At 35.5% G+C, this 13,880-nt stretch overlaps 1 protein-coding gene across 4 annotated transcripts in view; it reads right to left on the bottom strand.

The window, feature by feature from the left end:
* STRN3 (striatin, calmodulin binding protein 3) overlaps positions 1–13,880 on the bottom strand; it is a 61,306-nt gene that overhangs the window by 42,078 nt on the left and 5,348 nt on the right. For all 4 annotated transcript variants that reach the window (XM_010847015.1, XM_010847017.1, XM_010847016.1 and 1 more), the window contains exons 3-4: positions 10,310–10,391; positions 6,852–7,025 (exon numbers count right to left, since the gene is read on the bottom strand). In XM_010847015.1, the coding sequence (XP_010845317.1) occupies positions 6,852–7,025; positions 10,310–10,391 (256 nt within the window). The remainder of the gene's footprint in view (positions 1–6,851; positions 7,026–10,309; positions 10,392–13,880) is intronic.

The following is a 13,880-nucleotide window of genomic DNA, read 5'->3' as shown; positions in this document are numbered from 1 at the left end:
TGATCACAGCAATACATGCACAAGATTTTAAAAAGTCAAAGAGAGCACAATCAATAAAAGAAATAACTGATGAATCGTTCCAAAATTAAAAACCCTTGCTCTTTGAAAGACACTGCTAAGATAATTTAAAGAAAAGTCTACAGATTGGGAAAATGTATTTGCAAATCACACATTTAATGAAGGACTATATACAGAACACTTAAATCTTAGTATCAAAAAAACAATGAGCATGGAGAGATTATTCAAAAAATTTCGGTAAAAAAAGACACGTGTATGGTATACACAGATGCTTATCATCATTAGTCTTTAGGAAAATGGAAATTAAAGCAACCAGGGATTGTAAAGGGTCTGAAACTTTGCCCCACTTGCAAGTTAATATGCTGTTACTCTTGAGATGTTTCTTTTTAGCATTCATGATGATGACCCTGTATGGATTTTTTTAAATTAATTTTATAGTGTAACCAGGAAAAAACCCTTTCAATGTGGAAACAAAAATGCTTGGAAATACATTCTGTAAATATATTACATAATTTTTTTTTAATTACTACTTTAATAATCCTTTCAACACTATTTTACCTGTTCTCTCTGACACTCCTATTCAGATGTTAGCCCTCTGGGACCCATCTTTATATTTTCCTATCTTTTCACTCCTATTTTCTTTTTTTCCCCTTTGCTCTTTTCTGGGAAAGTCTTTTACCCTTATCATCCAAGTTCTACATAAAAATTATTTAAACCACACTTTAAAATTTCTATTAGCTCTTTTTTGACTTCTCATCAAACCTTACAAAATAACATCTTACTGTTTTATGGATGTATTATTTTTCTCAGTGCTAACAGAAGAGTAAACTTTTCAAAGTCTTCTCTGAGCTCCTTTTTTTGATTTGGTTCCTTCGGTCTCCAATTTTCACATCAAAGTCTTTCCTTAACCGTTAGCATTTAACAGTGAAGCATAGAAAAGCTAACTGGATATACTGTGTACATGGGTGAGGCTTGTCAAGTAGCTAGCTTCACGTCTGTGTAAAAGGGCAGAAACCCAAACATTTCATTGGCGGATCCCAACTGTCAGTATCAGAAAGTCTTCTCTACCATTAATAGATCACATTTCTGCTTGGAAAGGATTTAAGATCAGCTGCCAACATACCAGAAGCCAAGGAGAAGAAAATAAGAGATCTCACTGCTCAGCTAGGTATTTTCAGATCATCCTCCTGTTCTCAACATAGTGGCTCACCCTACAGGTGCCTGACTTCTTAAGAAATCAGAAATCACTGGAATTTGTCAGAAATCAGAATTCACCAGAAAACATATCACCATTCTTTGGGATAGGGGAGGGGTTTTCAAATGGCTACACAGGACAAAAGAGGGAGTTTGATGGGAATTTGCTGTATGTCTCAGGAAACTCAAACTCTGTGTCAACCTAGAGGGGTGGGATGGAGTGGGAGATGGGAGGCAGGTGCAGGAGGGAAGGAGTATATGTATACCTATGGCTGATTCATGTTGAGGTGTGACAGAAAACAACAAAATTCTGGAACACAATTATCCTTCAATTAAAACACAAATTAATTTAAATATATATATATATATAAATTAAAAAAAGAGGGAGTTTGAAATTCTTTCATAAATTTGAAACTTGACTCTTACCTAAACTTGAAACTAATTATTAATAACTCCCTCTACATCTGACTCCAGACGTACCTGATACTGCTAATTCCTTAGCTTTTGTAACTTTACTGGCATTTTGCGACGTGAATTGGCTTTTTTCTTTTCTTTCCAGATTCCAAAATTATTAAGTTCTCCCTATCTGATGGACAGTATATCCTTCTCATTCTTCCTATGTACTCAATTTACTGCTCTTATATGTTAATGTATCTTTAAAAAGTCTTTAACAAACATCTTAGAGGATTGATAAGGCACGAAAGTAAAATGTCTCTTTAATTCACCATGCTTAAGTGGACATCTACATCTGGAAATTTATAGTTTTTTCTTTGCCAACTATCTGCTTACTATCCTTTTTCATTCTAAAAAGATCATCAACAGAATTTTTAAAATTATATATCCAGATGAAGGGAAAATAGAGTGAAGTCAAGAGTAAGGCTGGTAACTAAAAGGGTAAAAAGGAGTCAGTGCATTTTCTAGAAATGAAGGAACCCCACAAGTATGGCAAGATGCAGTCAGAATAAAAAGAAAGAGAGCAACTACTAGAGGTTGAAAGGTAAATCAGAGCATACTATTTCTAACAATATGGCCTACAATTTATCATTTTTCTACTGTTGAACATGAAGACTGGTTCAAATTTTTACTGTTATAAGTAAGAATATGATAGATATGTTTTTGTTGGTATCTCTATCAATATATTAGATCATGTTTCTTAGAATTTTCAAAGGCCCTGATGCTAGCTGAACCATACACACCTACATTAATACAGACTTGCAATATACTAGGCTGGTACAAACATAACTGCAGTTTTTGCACTACTGAAATTTGCCATCTGATACTGGAATACATCCTTAAATGAATGAGGTTACGTTTTACGTCATTTTAATGTGCATTTTTGCTAATGACATAAAATGCTGTTTTTTATTTATTTTAGACTATGGGAATAATGTTAAGACAAAAAAGCAAATTTGAGCAATTTTCTTATTCAAATAGGCCATAAAACAGTGGAGACAACTCACAACAACAATGCATTTGGCCCAGGAACTGATAACATGTCCAGTGCAGCAGTGGTTCAAGAAGTTTTGCAGGGAGATGACAGCCTTGAAGATGAGAGGAGTAGTGGCCAGCCATCAGAAGTTGACAGTGACCAACCGAGAGCATCAGAGCTGACCCTCTTAAACTACACAAGAACCTGCTAAAGAAAGCAACGTCAACCATTCTATGGTCGTTCGGCACTTGAAGCAAATTGGAAAGGTAAAAGAACTCGATTAAGTGGGTGCCTCATGAGCTGACTAGAAATTTTTAAAAATCGTCCTTTTAAAAGTGTTGTCTTCTCTTATTCTACTCAACAACGAACCATTTCCTGATCAGACTGTGATGTGACAAAAGCGGATTTTATACGACAACAGGCAACAACCAGCTAAAGTAGGTGGACTGAGAAGAAGCTCTTAACCGCTTACCAAAGCCAAACTTGTACCAAAAAAGGGTCATGGTCACTCTCTGGTGGTCTGCTACAGGTCTGATCCACTACAGCTTTCTGAATCCTGGCGAAATCATTACATCTGAGAAGTCTGCTCAGCAAATTGATGCAATACACAGTAAACTTCAATGTCTGCAGCTGACACTGGTCAACAGAAAGGGCCCAATTCTTCTCCACAACACCTTACTGCACACTGCACAACCAGCGTCTCAAAAGTGGAACAAACTGGGCTACGAAGTTTTGCCTCATTTGCCACATTCACTTGGCCTCTTGACTACCACTACCGACTACCACGTACCACTACTACTTCAAGCATCTTGACAACTTTTTGAGGGAAAACACTTCCACAACCAGCAGGATGTAGAAAATTGCTTTCCAATAGTCTGTTGAATCCCCATACACAGATGTTTAAGCTATAGGAGTAAACAACCTTATTTCTCGTTGACAAAAATGTGTTTAGTGTAATGGTTCCTTTTTGATTAATAAAGATGTGTTTGAGCCTAGTTATAGTAATTTAAAATTCACGGTCCAAAATTACAATTATTTTTGCACCAAAAAGACTCTTGAGAGTCCCTTGGACTGCAAGGAGATTCAACCAGTCCATCCTAAAGGAGATCAGTCCTGGGTGTTTGCTGGAAAGGACTGATGTTGAAGCTGAAACTCCAATACTTTGGCCACCTCATGCGAAGAGCTGACTCATTGGAAAAGATCCTGATGCTGGGAAAGATTGAGGGCAGGAGGAGAAGGGGACAACAAGAGGATGAGATGGTTGGATGGCATCACTGACTCGATGGACATGGGTTTGGGTGGACTCCGAGATTTGGTGATGGACAGGGAGGCCTGGCGTGCTGCAGTTCATGGGGTCGCAGAGAGTCGGACACGGCTAAGCAACTGAACTGAACTGAGCTGAATACAAGTATACTCATTAAGAAGGAAACTGGCCTTGATTAACAACAATTATTACCTAAAAGTCTGTGGACAGATAAAAGGATAAGAAAAATGTGGTAAAATCAGTTAACAAATTATTATTTAGATATAAAAAAGAAAATCCTTGGCAGAAATGAAACCAACATTGTAAAACAATTATCCATCAATTAAAGAAAATTTTGCAAATAAATAAATGATTTTTAAAAATAAATAAAATCCTTACTGACAGCAGAACAATTTAAAAAAAGAAGAAAATCTTGTCATATGCTACAAGAATGAACCTTTAGGACATCATGCTAAGTGAAATAAGCCAGACACAGCAAGATAAATACTGTGTGTTTCCACTTACATACTTAAAGTAGTCACTCACAGAAAAAGTCAAATGGTGGTTCCCAGGTACTAGGGGGAGGAGGAAATAGGGAGTCGCTATTTAATGAGTATGGAGTTTTAGTCACGCAAGATGAAAAGCTTCTAGAGAAGTGCTCTACAATACTGTGCTTACATAGTTAACAACACTGCACTGTGCACTTAAAAATTTTTAAGGTAGCTCCCATGTTATGTGCTTTTTTCCACAACAGAAAACAAAAAACTATTAATCTTGTAAAGGTAAGAAGCTTTACAAGGAGAAGATATAGTCTGCTATGGATCTTTAACTCAGATTCAGGTGTGATAAACTAAACAGCACTCCCAAGTATTTATAAATCCTATTAACTACTTAGTTTTTAAAACGCATAGTAATATCCTTGCTTTTTCTCATATGCTATGAAAACTCTTGATTCCTGAAATCCAGAGTAAAGAAAATAAGGACTCTATTAGATGTCAAATTGTTTTTATTACAGACCTTACTTCTCAGAAATAAAATCCCACAACTAAAGGCTTATGTTAACCTAAAAGTTATCAACATAATACCACGTATATATCTAAGGTATGAAGTAATGCTAGTTTATAAACTGTACATACTGTTTTCTTAAGCTCTACATGAACTAGTTTTATTTTTTCCATTCTCCTTTTCTTTGTCCTTCTGACCTATTAAATTCAAGGTAATATCTAATGGTAGAAAATGAAAAAAGTTCCACTTGCTTGACTACTTGCATTTATTATATCTGTACTATAATCAAAAGTATATCTGGTAGACGTGTTGATGAGAATGTAGAGAAACCGGAATTCTTATACATTTCTGGTGGTAATGTAGTCCAGCCACTTTGGAAAAGAATTTGGAAATTCACCAAAAAGGTAAACAGAGTTATTGCATGACTTAGCAATTCAACTCCTAGGTATAAACCCAAGAGACCTGAAAACATATGTCCACATTTCCAGACTGATGTTCAAAGCAGCATTATTCATTATTCCAAAATGTGGAATCAACAGGCAAGTCCATCAGTTGGACAAAGAATAGATAAACAAAATGTGATATATCCACAGAAGCGTATTGGCAATGAAAGAAATGAATTACTGACACACGCTGTAGCATGGATTTTAAAAACACTATGCTAACGGAAAGTAGCTACTCACAAAATAACTATTTACATAAAATAACTAGAATAGGCAAATCTACAGAGACAAGGTAGATTAATGGTTGCCTAGGACTGGTGAGTGAGAGGTATACAGGAAAGATGGGGAGTGGCAGCTAATGAGTACAAGGTTTCTTTATGGAGCAATGAAAATTTTCAAAACTTAGATTATGGTGATGGCTGAATAACTTTGTGAATACTCTAAGAACTATATCCTTTAATGGGTGAAATTTATAGCAGGTGAATTCTATGTTAATAATTAAAAATTTAAACTAGATCTGGTAGCTTTCTGAGCCCAAACACAATGCAAAGCCTTGTTTCTTTCAAAACAGTGACTGAACAATCATTACTATTCTAATCACAGAGTAGTATTAAAATTTATTGAAAACACTCCAACAAAAATCTAAAAATCAAGATGTTCAAAATAACTCCAAACTATATGAAATCACTCTCAAGTTTTAATTTCTCACCTATTTCAGAGATATTTCAGTCATTCTCTTGGCATCAAAACTTCAAGATACATAAATTTTAAAAGTGCCTAAATAAAAAGTTTATTTGTCCATGATGCCATTTAGGAAAAAACATTTTAAATCTGAACTTTTTTACAGAACTTTTTAAAATTTTTACACATTTCTTTTAAAAACATCTATTTATTTATTTGGCTGTGCCAGGTCTTAGTTGCAGCATGCAAACTTTTTGTTGTGGCATGTGGGATCTAGTTCCCTGACTAGGGATCAATCCCAAGGCTTCCTGCATTGGGATCATGGAGATTTAGCTACTGGATCACCAAGGATGAGCCTCTGCATGCTTTAAAAATTGTTAACAGTAGTAACAACAAGCTAAAGAGATTCATAATACCTGTTATACAAATAATGTTAACCTATGCACTGAAGAATTGATGCTTTCGAATTACGGTGCTGGAGAAGACTCTTGAGAGTCCCTTGGATAGCAAGGAGATCAAAACAGTCTTTCCTAAAGGAAACCAACCCTGCATATTCAATGGAAGAACTGATGCTGAAGCTCCAATACTTTGGCCACCTGATGCTAAGAGTCGACTCAGTGGAAAACATTCTGATGCTGGGAAAGATTGAGGGCAGGAGGAGAAGGGGGCAACAGAGGATGAGAATGCAGATGGCATCAATGACACAAAGAACATGAGTTTGAGCAAGCTCCAGGAGACAGTGAAGGACAGGGAAGCCTGGCGTAGCGCAATCCATGGAGTTGCAAAAAGTTGGACACAACTCAGCGACTGAGCAACAACAAATAAGTATAGTTCATACCTTTTGATTTCTTGTCCTTTTTGCTTAGGAGATTCACCTCCATTCAGGATCTGTTCTAAATTCTTTGTCTCTACTGATCCATTTGGTTCTGAATTGGACAGTCCAAGTAATGATCTTACCCGCTGAGATCGTACATCTAATATTGTATCTGTATAACCTACTTCCTGAAGATATCTGTAAGAGAAAATTAAAAATATTAAATCCCGTAATTTGTTAATACCTGCAAACTTGTTAAATGAAAATTACATCAAAGGGTTTTAGAAAAATCCATAATACTCTAAAATATACTTTTCCTTTCTTCTCTATAGACTAGTTTCATTTTTTTTTTTCTAAAAGGGCTGATTACAAACCAAAATTTAATTGAGAAAGCATATAGATGGCTAATACTAATTAAGAGCCAATCATCCTGAGGCCTAAAAAGCTCTAAACCTTTTAGAAGCCGATTATATATATTACTCAAAAAAGAAAAAAAAAAAATCCAGAAAGTTGTAAAAGATGAATAGAACTAAACCTCTGAACAATGATAGGCCACCTTGAAAGCTCAGCTCTTAGTGAGAGGTTAATGGATGGTTCAGTTCTCCTTCTAAGATCTAAGATCTCATTGCAGTCCTATAGACCTGTGGTTTTCAAACTTTCCTTCTTAGCTAAACCAGGTTACCTAACAAGGACCTACTATGAGACCTAAAATATAGATAATGGGTAATGAATGAGCTTGTGTGACAAATTTTAAAATTTCTTACCAAAGTACTGATATTTGACAGGCTAAAGGAAGATGTTAAAAAGAAGCCTTATATATTACTGACAAAATAACAAAACATTTTTAAGTGAAAGCTAAAGACAGGGAGACTGGTTAGGACACTACCAGAGCAAGAACTAAAACTGGAGAGAGAAAAAAATGTGAGAAAAATAAGATAAAATCCAAGTAACCTGCTATAAAAGTAAATATAGCAGTAAATTAAGATGAGAATTTTGGAAATTTTTCAGGTTTCTAGCTAAGATGACTGAATGGTGATTCTATTCAATAAAATGAATAATAAAGGACCAGAATCTGGTTTTACAGGGTACCCATCAAATAATCATGTAGTATCTATCAAAGTGATAACATTTATTAGGTACCGTGATAAGGTCAAAAGCTCAGAAAAGAATGGACTGGGTGTACAGATTTGGGAGTCATTAGTGTTTGGTGATATTTGAAGCCATGAATTTAAATGAAGTTACCCAGAGAAAAAGCACAAATAAAAACAGAAAGCTTGGGGACAAAAACAGCTAAAGTACTGGAAAAGTAAGAAAACCACAAAGAAAAATTAAAGCAAAGAATATGAGAAATTAGGGTTAAAAAAAAAACAGCAGAGTAATTTCATGAAAGTAAGAAAAACCAAGTTTCAAAAAGAAATGAGGAGTTTATGTCAAGTATTTCCAAAGGATCAAATGAACAAAAGGGTCTCATAAATATGTTTGTGATAGAAGCTTCAGGGAAATTCGAAAATGGTAAACTAGCTGAGAAATGAACAAGGCAGACTATTCACATAAACTATTTTTAGAGAAAGGTAAGAAGAGATAGACTATAAAGCCGGACAATGGGATTAGGCATTTATGAGAGAAATTCTGTGTACCTGTTTTCCCTAGAGCCGTCAAACTCTTCTAAAAAATGTGATCATCTTTTTGGGGAAAAAAAACCCTCCACATGCTAACCATGTGGTCTTAAGAGGCCATCAAATTCCTAAACAAACCAGGTAAAAACAACTGACTTGGTAGTTATTCAATTAAGTGAAGACAAATTTAATCCTCAGAAAGTATTCTGAATAAAACAAGGGATCCTCTGTCATCTGGAGAGAAGTGGTTTTCAGGAGAAAAGAATAAAACTAATACACAGAGGAGTAGACCACCAAAGAATTTATGATATATTATCCTGGGTGCTCCAAAGAATTTAAGATATCAAATTCTTTAGAACACCAAAGAATTTAAGATAAATATCCTGGGTGCCCTACTCCCTGAGAAATCCTCAAGTGATGCTCCAGCTCTTGTGTTCCTGACTCTTAGTTAGTTAATCAGCACTTCCCTTAACTCAGCTAGCTTATCCTAGCATCCTTCCAAGCAATAATCTGTTTTTATTAAAACTTGAATTTTAGTCACCAAGAGTTCAGATTGATAAAAATTTCTTTGAATAGAACATTAGAAACTGAGATTATAAATATGAGATTTAAATACATTTACAGAAAGAAGAGCAAGAAGTGAAGAGTTCTCACCTGATAGCCTTCATACTTTCAATAAAGTAGAACCTAAGGTGCTCTAATGAGAGTAAGGAACAATGGGTTGAGATGCAGTGCAAGTTTAGGAGGGCAAACTGAGGGCAACAGGAGCAAGAGATGACAAGGGATATGGAAAAAGGCTCTATGAAATGTGTGGACAGAAAACCATGCATGTGTAATGGCATTCACACAATTCTATGACTTTTCTCCAAGAATTAATGAAACAGATCCAACAGATAGTATGACTGAACTAGGGCTGAAATCCTGCAGGTAGGTATAGTAAAATGACTGGTGGGATGAAGAGGGGTAATGAGTGGACAGCAAGAAAGCTAAGGGTACTGGCAAAAGGGTAAAGGATCATGGGGTCAAAGTAGGAGCTAACGAAGTAACAAAAAGAAACAAAAAACCCTACCACAAGAAAAAAACAAAATCAAACCAACGACTGGTAGAGGAGATATGGAAAATGAAGCAGTCAAGATCAGATCAGAGAGCAAATAACAGGGGAACCAGATTAAGAGAAGTGGAATATGAACTGTCAGATCATTCCAGAGGTAAAACAGTTATAGGTTATAATAAGACCAAGGGTCTGACCACACTTTACTGGGTTACTGAAGCAAAGGTAAAGATATCTAGGGTTGATAAGGGTGAATAATTACAAATTACCTAAGATTTCAGTTGCATTCAAGTACCAAAGTTTTCAAAACACAAGGGAAAAGATCAAATAAATCTTTGTTTTATTTATTCTAATTAATAAATAGTAAAAAGATTTGCCACAGAAGTACTTCTAATAGAGCAAAGAATTAAAACATCAATAATGTTCCTCAAAAATTCAAGTAAATTTAGTAAGCAAGCCAGTGCTGAAAAGTTTCTGACAACAAGTTAAATTCCTTCTCTAAACCAGTCACAATCTCACTTAAAACCAAATATGTGAATTTTGCAGTGACAGGAATGAGTTGTGTAAGTATGAATCCCCTATTGTTTCTGACATTCTATTCCACAAATAAGAAAATAAGATCATTCTGAGAATTGTTTAAAGAAACATTCAGAGGATGCAAACTTTAAAAAGATTCAAAATCTAACAAAACAAAAAAGAAAAAATGAGAGCTATACACATTGTCTCACTATCATTAAATAATTTTCACTTGCCAAGTGACTAAGTAAACACTTTCATACCTAAATCCTTAAAGCTAAAAATGAACCATTACTCACTGTCTTAACAGTTGTCTGCCTTGCTTCCACGTTAACTGGCTATTTTGAGGTGCTGTGGGAGCCTCTGTGTCTTTGGTTTCTTCTAAAAATTAATAACAACAACAAAACAAGACAAGTTTCATACATGTTACTTCAACTCCTGATAATGCTGCCGAAGTTATCATAAAGTCCCACAAAAATATAGCAAAATATTTTACAAAGGATATAAGAAAATTAACTTTTCTTGAGTGTCTACTGTGGGTTATTCGTTTTAAGTGTTTATCCTGACAGCCCAAACACTTAAGCACCATTCTCGTTGTTTTAAAATTGGGAAAAGCCAAGTGTATATTAACTATTACTATAAGAAATTAAAAAAACAAAAGCCCAGGATTTGAAATATTATTAAAATCAATTTTTTAACTACCAGAATTCTGCTGATTTGAATGCTTCTGAAATTAAAAATATTTACTATTTACATAAATCAACACTGTTAAAAAATTAGGGGCGTGTGTGTGTGTGTGTGTGTGTGTGTGTGTATATATGTGTATGTATATGTGTGTGTGTGTGTATATATATATATATAAAATGAATAACTTAGAGTTTGTATCAGTAGATGCTAAGTCTATATACAAGACTCAATACAGTCAATTTCATTTTTAGAACTAAAAGTTAAACCAGAAAACATTTTTACTGTATGTAAAAAGTCATATTTTATTCTCAGGTAACCAAGTGTATACATTAAAAAAGAGTTTAATGAACAGTTTAACTTCAGATGAGTTAACTTCTCAACAAGTATCTCCAGAGTGGTTCTTAAAACTTCATTGGCACTAATGATATAGAAATATTTTCCTGTAATTTCCCATTATAAAAATGAAGATAAAGCAAGAAAATAGGGCCATACACGACAAGCACTCACAATGAATGTTAAAAAATCTTACCATGGCTTACTGTCATTAGTCTCCTAGACTCCTCAGAGTCATGTGAACAAATAGCTATTGGCAGGAATTCAAATATTCTTTGAAGGCATAACTTCTCTAGCCCTAACAATTCATTATTAGTATCTTCTCATTCTTCCCCTATATGCAGAAATATCTATAATTTCTAGAATTATCTCCTTATTATAGCCCCCATTTTTTATGACTTTTTCCTACTTATACCATTTTATTTTTAAATCACGTATAACATAAAATCATTGGCCAAAAGAATACATTTTAAAAAAGAATGTAATTGACCCAAATCCCAGCACTGACAGTGTTAATATTTGAGATTTTCTTATTCCATATTTTCCATCTGAAGATAACATAGGTGAGCTTCTCCTCTCCTTAAATTAAAAAAAAAGCGTGACCTGAACTGCACTACAAGCTGCTTTTAACACTTAATAGACTTAAACACTGTATCCCAATAAATATAGATTAACACCACATAATTATATAATATTCTATAGAAAGTCTATACCTATTTAACCAGTCCCTTGATGTTGAAATTTGGCTCCAGTTTTCACTGTTGCTAAAGGATATTCTTGAAGTACACTTAAGCATATACAGTTCAATGAATTTTGAACACACCCATGTAACCAGTATGGCGATTAAAAAACAAACACCATCAGTTAAGTCCAGTCATGTCTTTGTGACCCCATGAATTGCAGCACGCCAGGCCTCCCTGTCCATCACCAACTCCCAGAGTTCACTCAAACTCATGTCCATCGAGTCGGTGATGCCATTCAGCCATCTCATCCTCTGGTGTCCTCTTCTCCTCCTGACCCCAATCCCTCCCAGCATCAGAGTCTTTTCCAATGAGTCAACTCTTTGCATGAGGTGGCCAAAGTACTGGAGTTTCAGCTTCAGCATCACTCCTTCCAAAGAAATCCCAGGACTGATCTCCTTTAGAATGGACTGGTTGGATCTCCTTGCAGTCCAAGGGACTCTCAAGAGTTCTCACATCCATACATGACCACTGGAAAAACCATAGCCTTGACTAGATGGACCTTTGTTGGCAAATTAAAGTCTCTGCTTTTTAATATGTCATCTACGTTGGTCATAACTTTCCTTCCAAGGAGTAAGCGTCTTTTAATTTCATGGCTGCAGTCACCATTTGCAGTGATTTTGGAGCCCCCAAAAATAAAGTCTGACACTGTTTCCACTGTTTCCCCATCTATTTCCCATGAAGTGATGGGACCAGATGCCATGATCTTTCTTTTCTGAATGTTGAGCTTTAAGCCAACTTTTTCACTGTCCTCTTTCACTTTCATCAAGAGGCTTTTGAGTTCCTCTTCACTTTCTGCCATAAGGGTGGTGTCATCTGCATATCTGAGGTTATTGATATTTCTCCTGGCAATCTTGATTCCAGCTTGTGCTTCTTCCAGTCCAGCGTTCCTCATGATGTACTCTGCATATAAGTTAAATAAGCAGGGTGACAATATACAGCCTCAGCACCCTAGAAAACTTTCATCATGCCCTTTTCCAACTCACTATATACTCCTTAGAAAGTATCAACACTACCCTGGTTTCTCAGCACAGGTTAACTTTTGAATTTGATATATATGAAACCATTTATATCAATTTTCAAAATTTTATGTGACCCACTCAGGTTGTCAAGTTTGCTGTTCATTTGCTAAGTCCTGTCCAACTCTTTGCAACTCCATTGACTGCAGCACGCCTCCATTCTCCATTATCTCCCAGAATTTGCTCAAATTCATGTCCACTGCGTCAGTGACGCTATCTAACCATCTCATTCTCCCCTTTCGTCTTTTAACTTCAATCTTTCCTAGCATCAGGGTCTTTTACAATGAGTCAGATCTTTTACAATGAGTCAGCTCTTCACATCAGGTGGCCGAAGTATTATAGCTTTAGCATCAGTTCTTCCAGTGAATATTCAGGGTTGATTTCCTTCAAGGACTGACTGGTTTAATCTCCTTGCAACCCAAGGGAGTGCCCAAGAGTCTTCTCCAGCACAAAAGCATCAATTCTTTAGTACTCAGCCTTCTTTATGGTCCAACTCTCACATCCGTACACGACTACTGGAAAAACCACAGCCTTGACTACATGGTCTAAAGAGTCAAAGAACAGAGTGAAAAAACTGGCTTGAAACTCAACATTAAAACACTAAGATCATGGCATCTGGTCCCTTCACTTCACGGCAAACAGAAGGGGAAAAAGCGGAAGCTGTCAGGTTTGTTGTTGTTGTTCAGTAGCTAAGTTGTGGCCAACTCTGCAACTCCAAGGACTGCAGCACCGCAGGCTTCCCTATCCTTTATTATCTCCCGGAATTTGCTCAAATTCATGTCCACTGAGTCAGTGATACTATTTAACCATCAGTTTGATTATAATTTATTTACTTTTCTTGCTAAATAACATTTTCTTACAATAAAATACCACAATATACTTATCTATCCTATCAATAGAGGACATGAGTTGTTTCTAGCTTTTTACTATTAAAAATAATAATACTATGAACATTCTTACACAAGCCTTGTGATGAATATTTCAAGGAGTGGAATTACTGTACCACAGGACATGCTTGTGTTCCCTTTAGCAATAGTTTTATCTTCCACTTTTCAAAGCTTTATGTCACTTCACTTTTTTCTTGTTTAAAG

The sequence above is a fragment of the Bison bison genome, unplaced genomic scaffold (genome assembly GCF_000754665.1).
Source record: "Bison bison bison isolate TAMUID 2011002044 unplaced genomic scaffold, Bison_UMD1.0 scf7180017864242, whole genome shotgun sequence".
NCBI classification, from domain to species: Eukaryota; Metazoa; Chordata; class Mammalia; order Artiodactyla; family Bovidae; genus Bison; species Bison bison.
The sequence above is the reverse complement of the archived record's forward strand: the minus strand, read 5'-3'. Positions and strand labels throughout refer to the sequence as shown.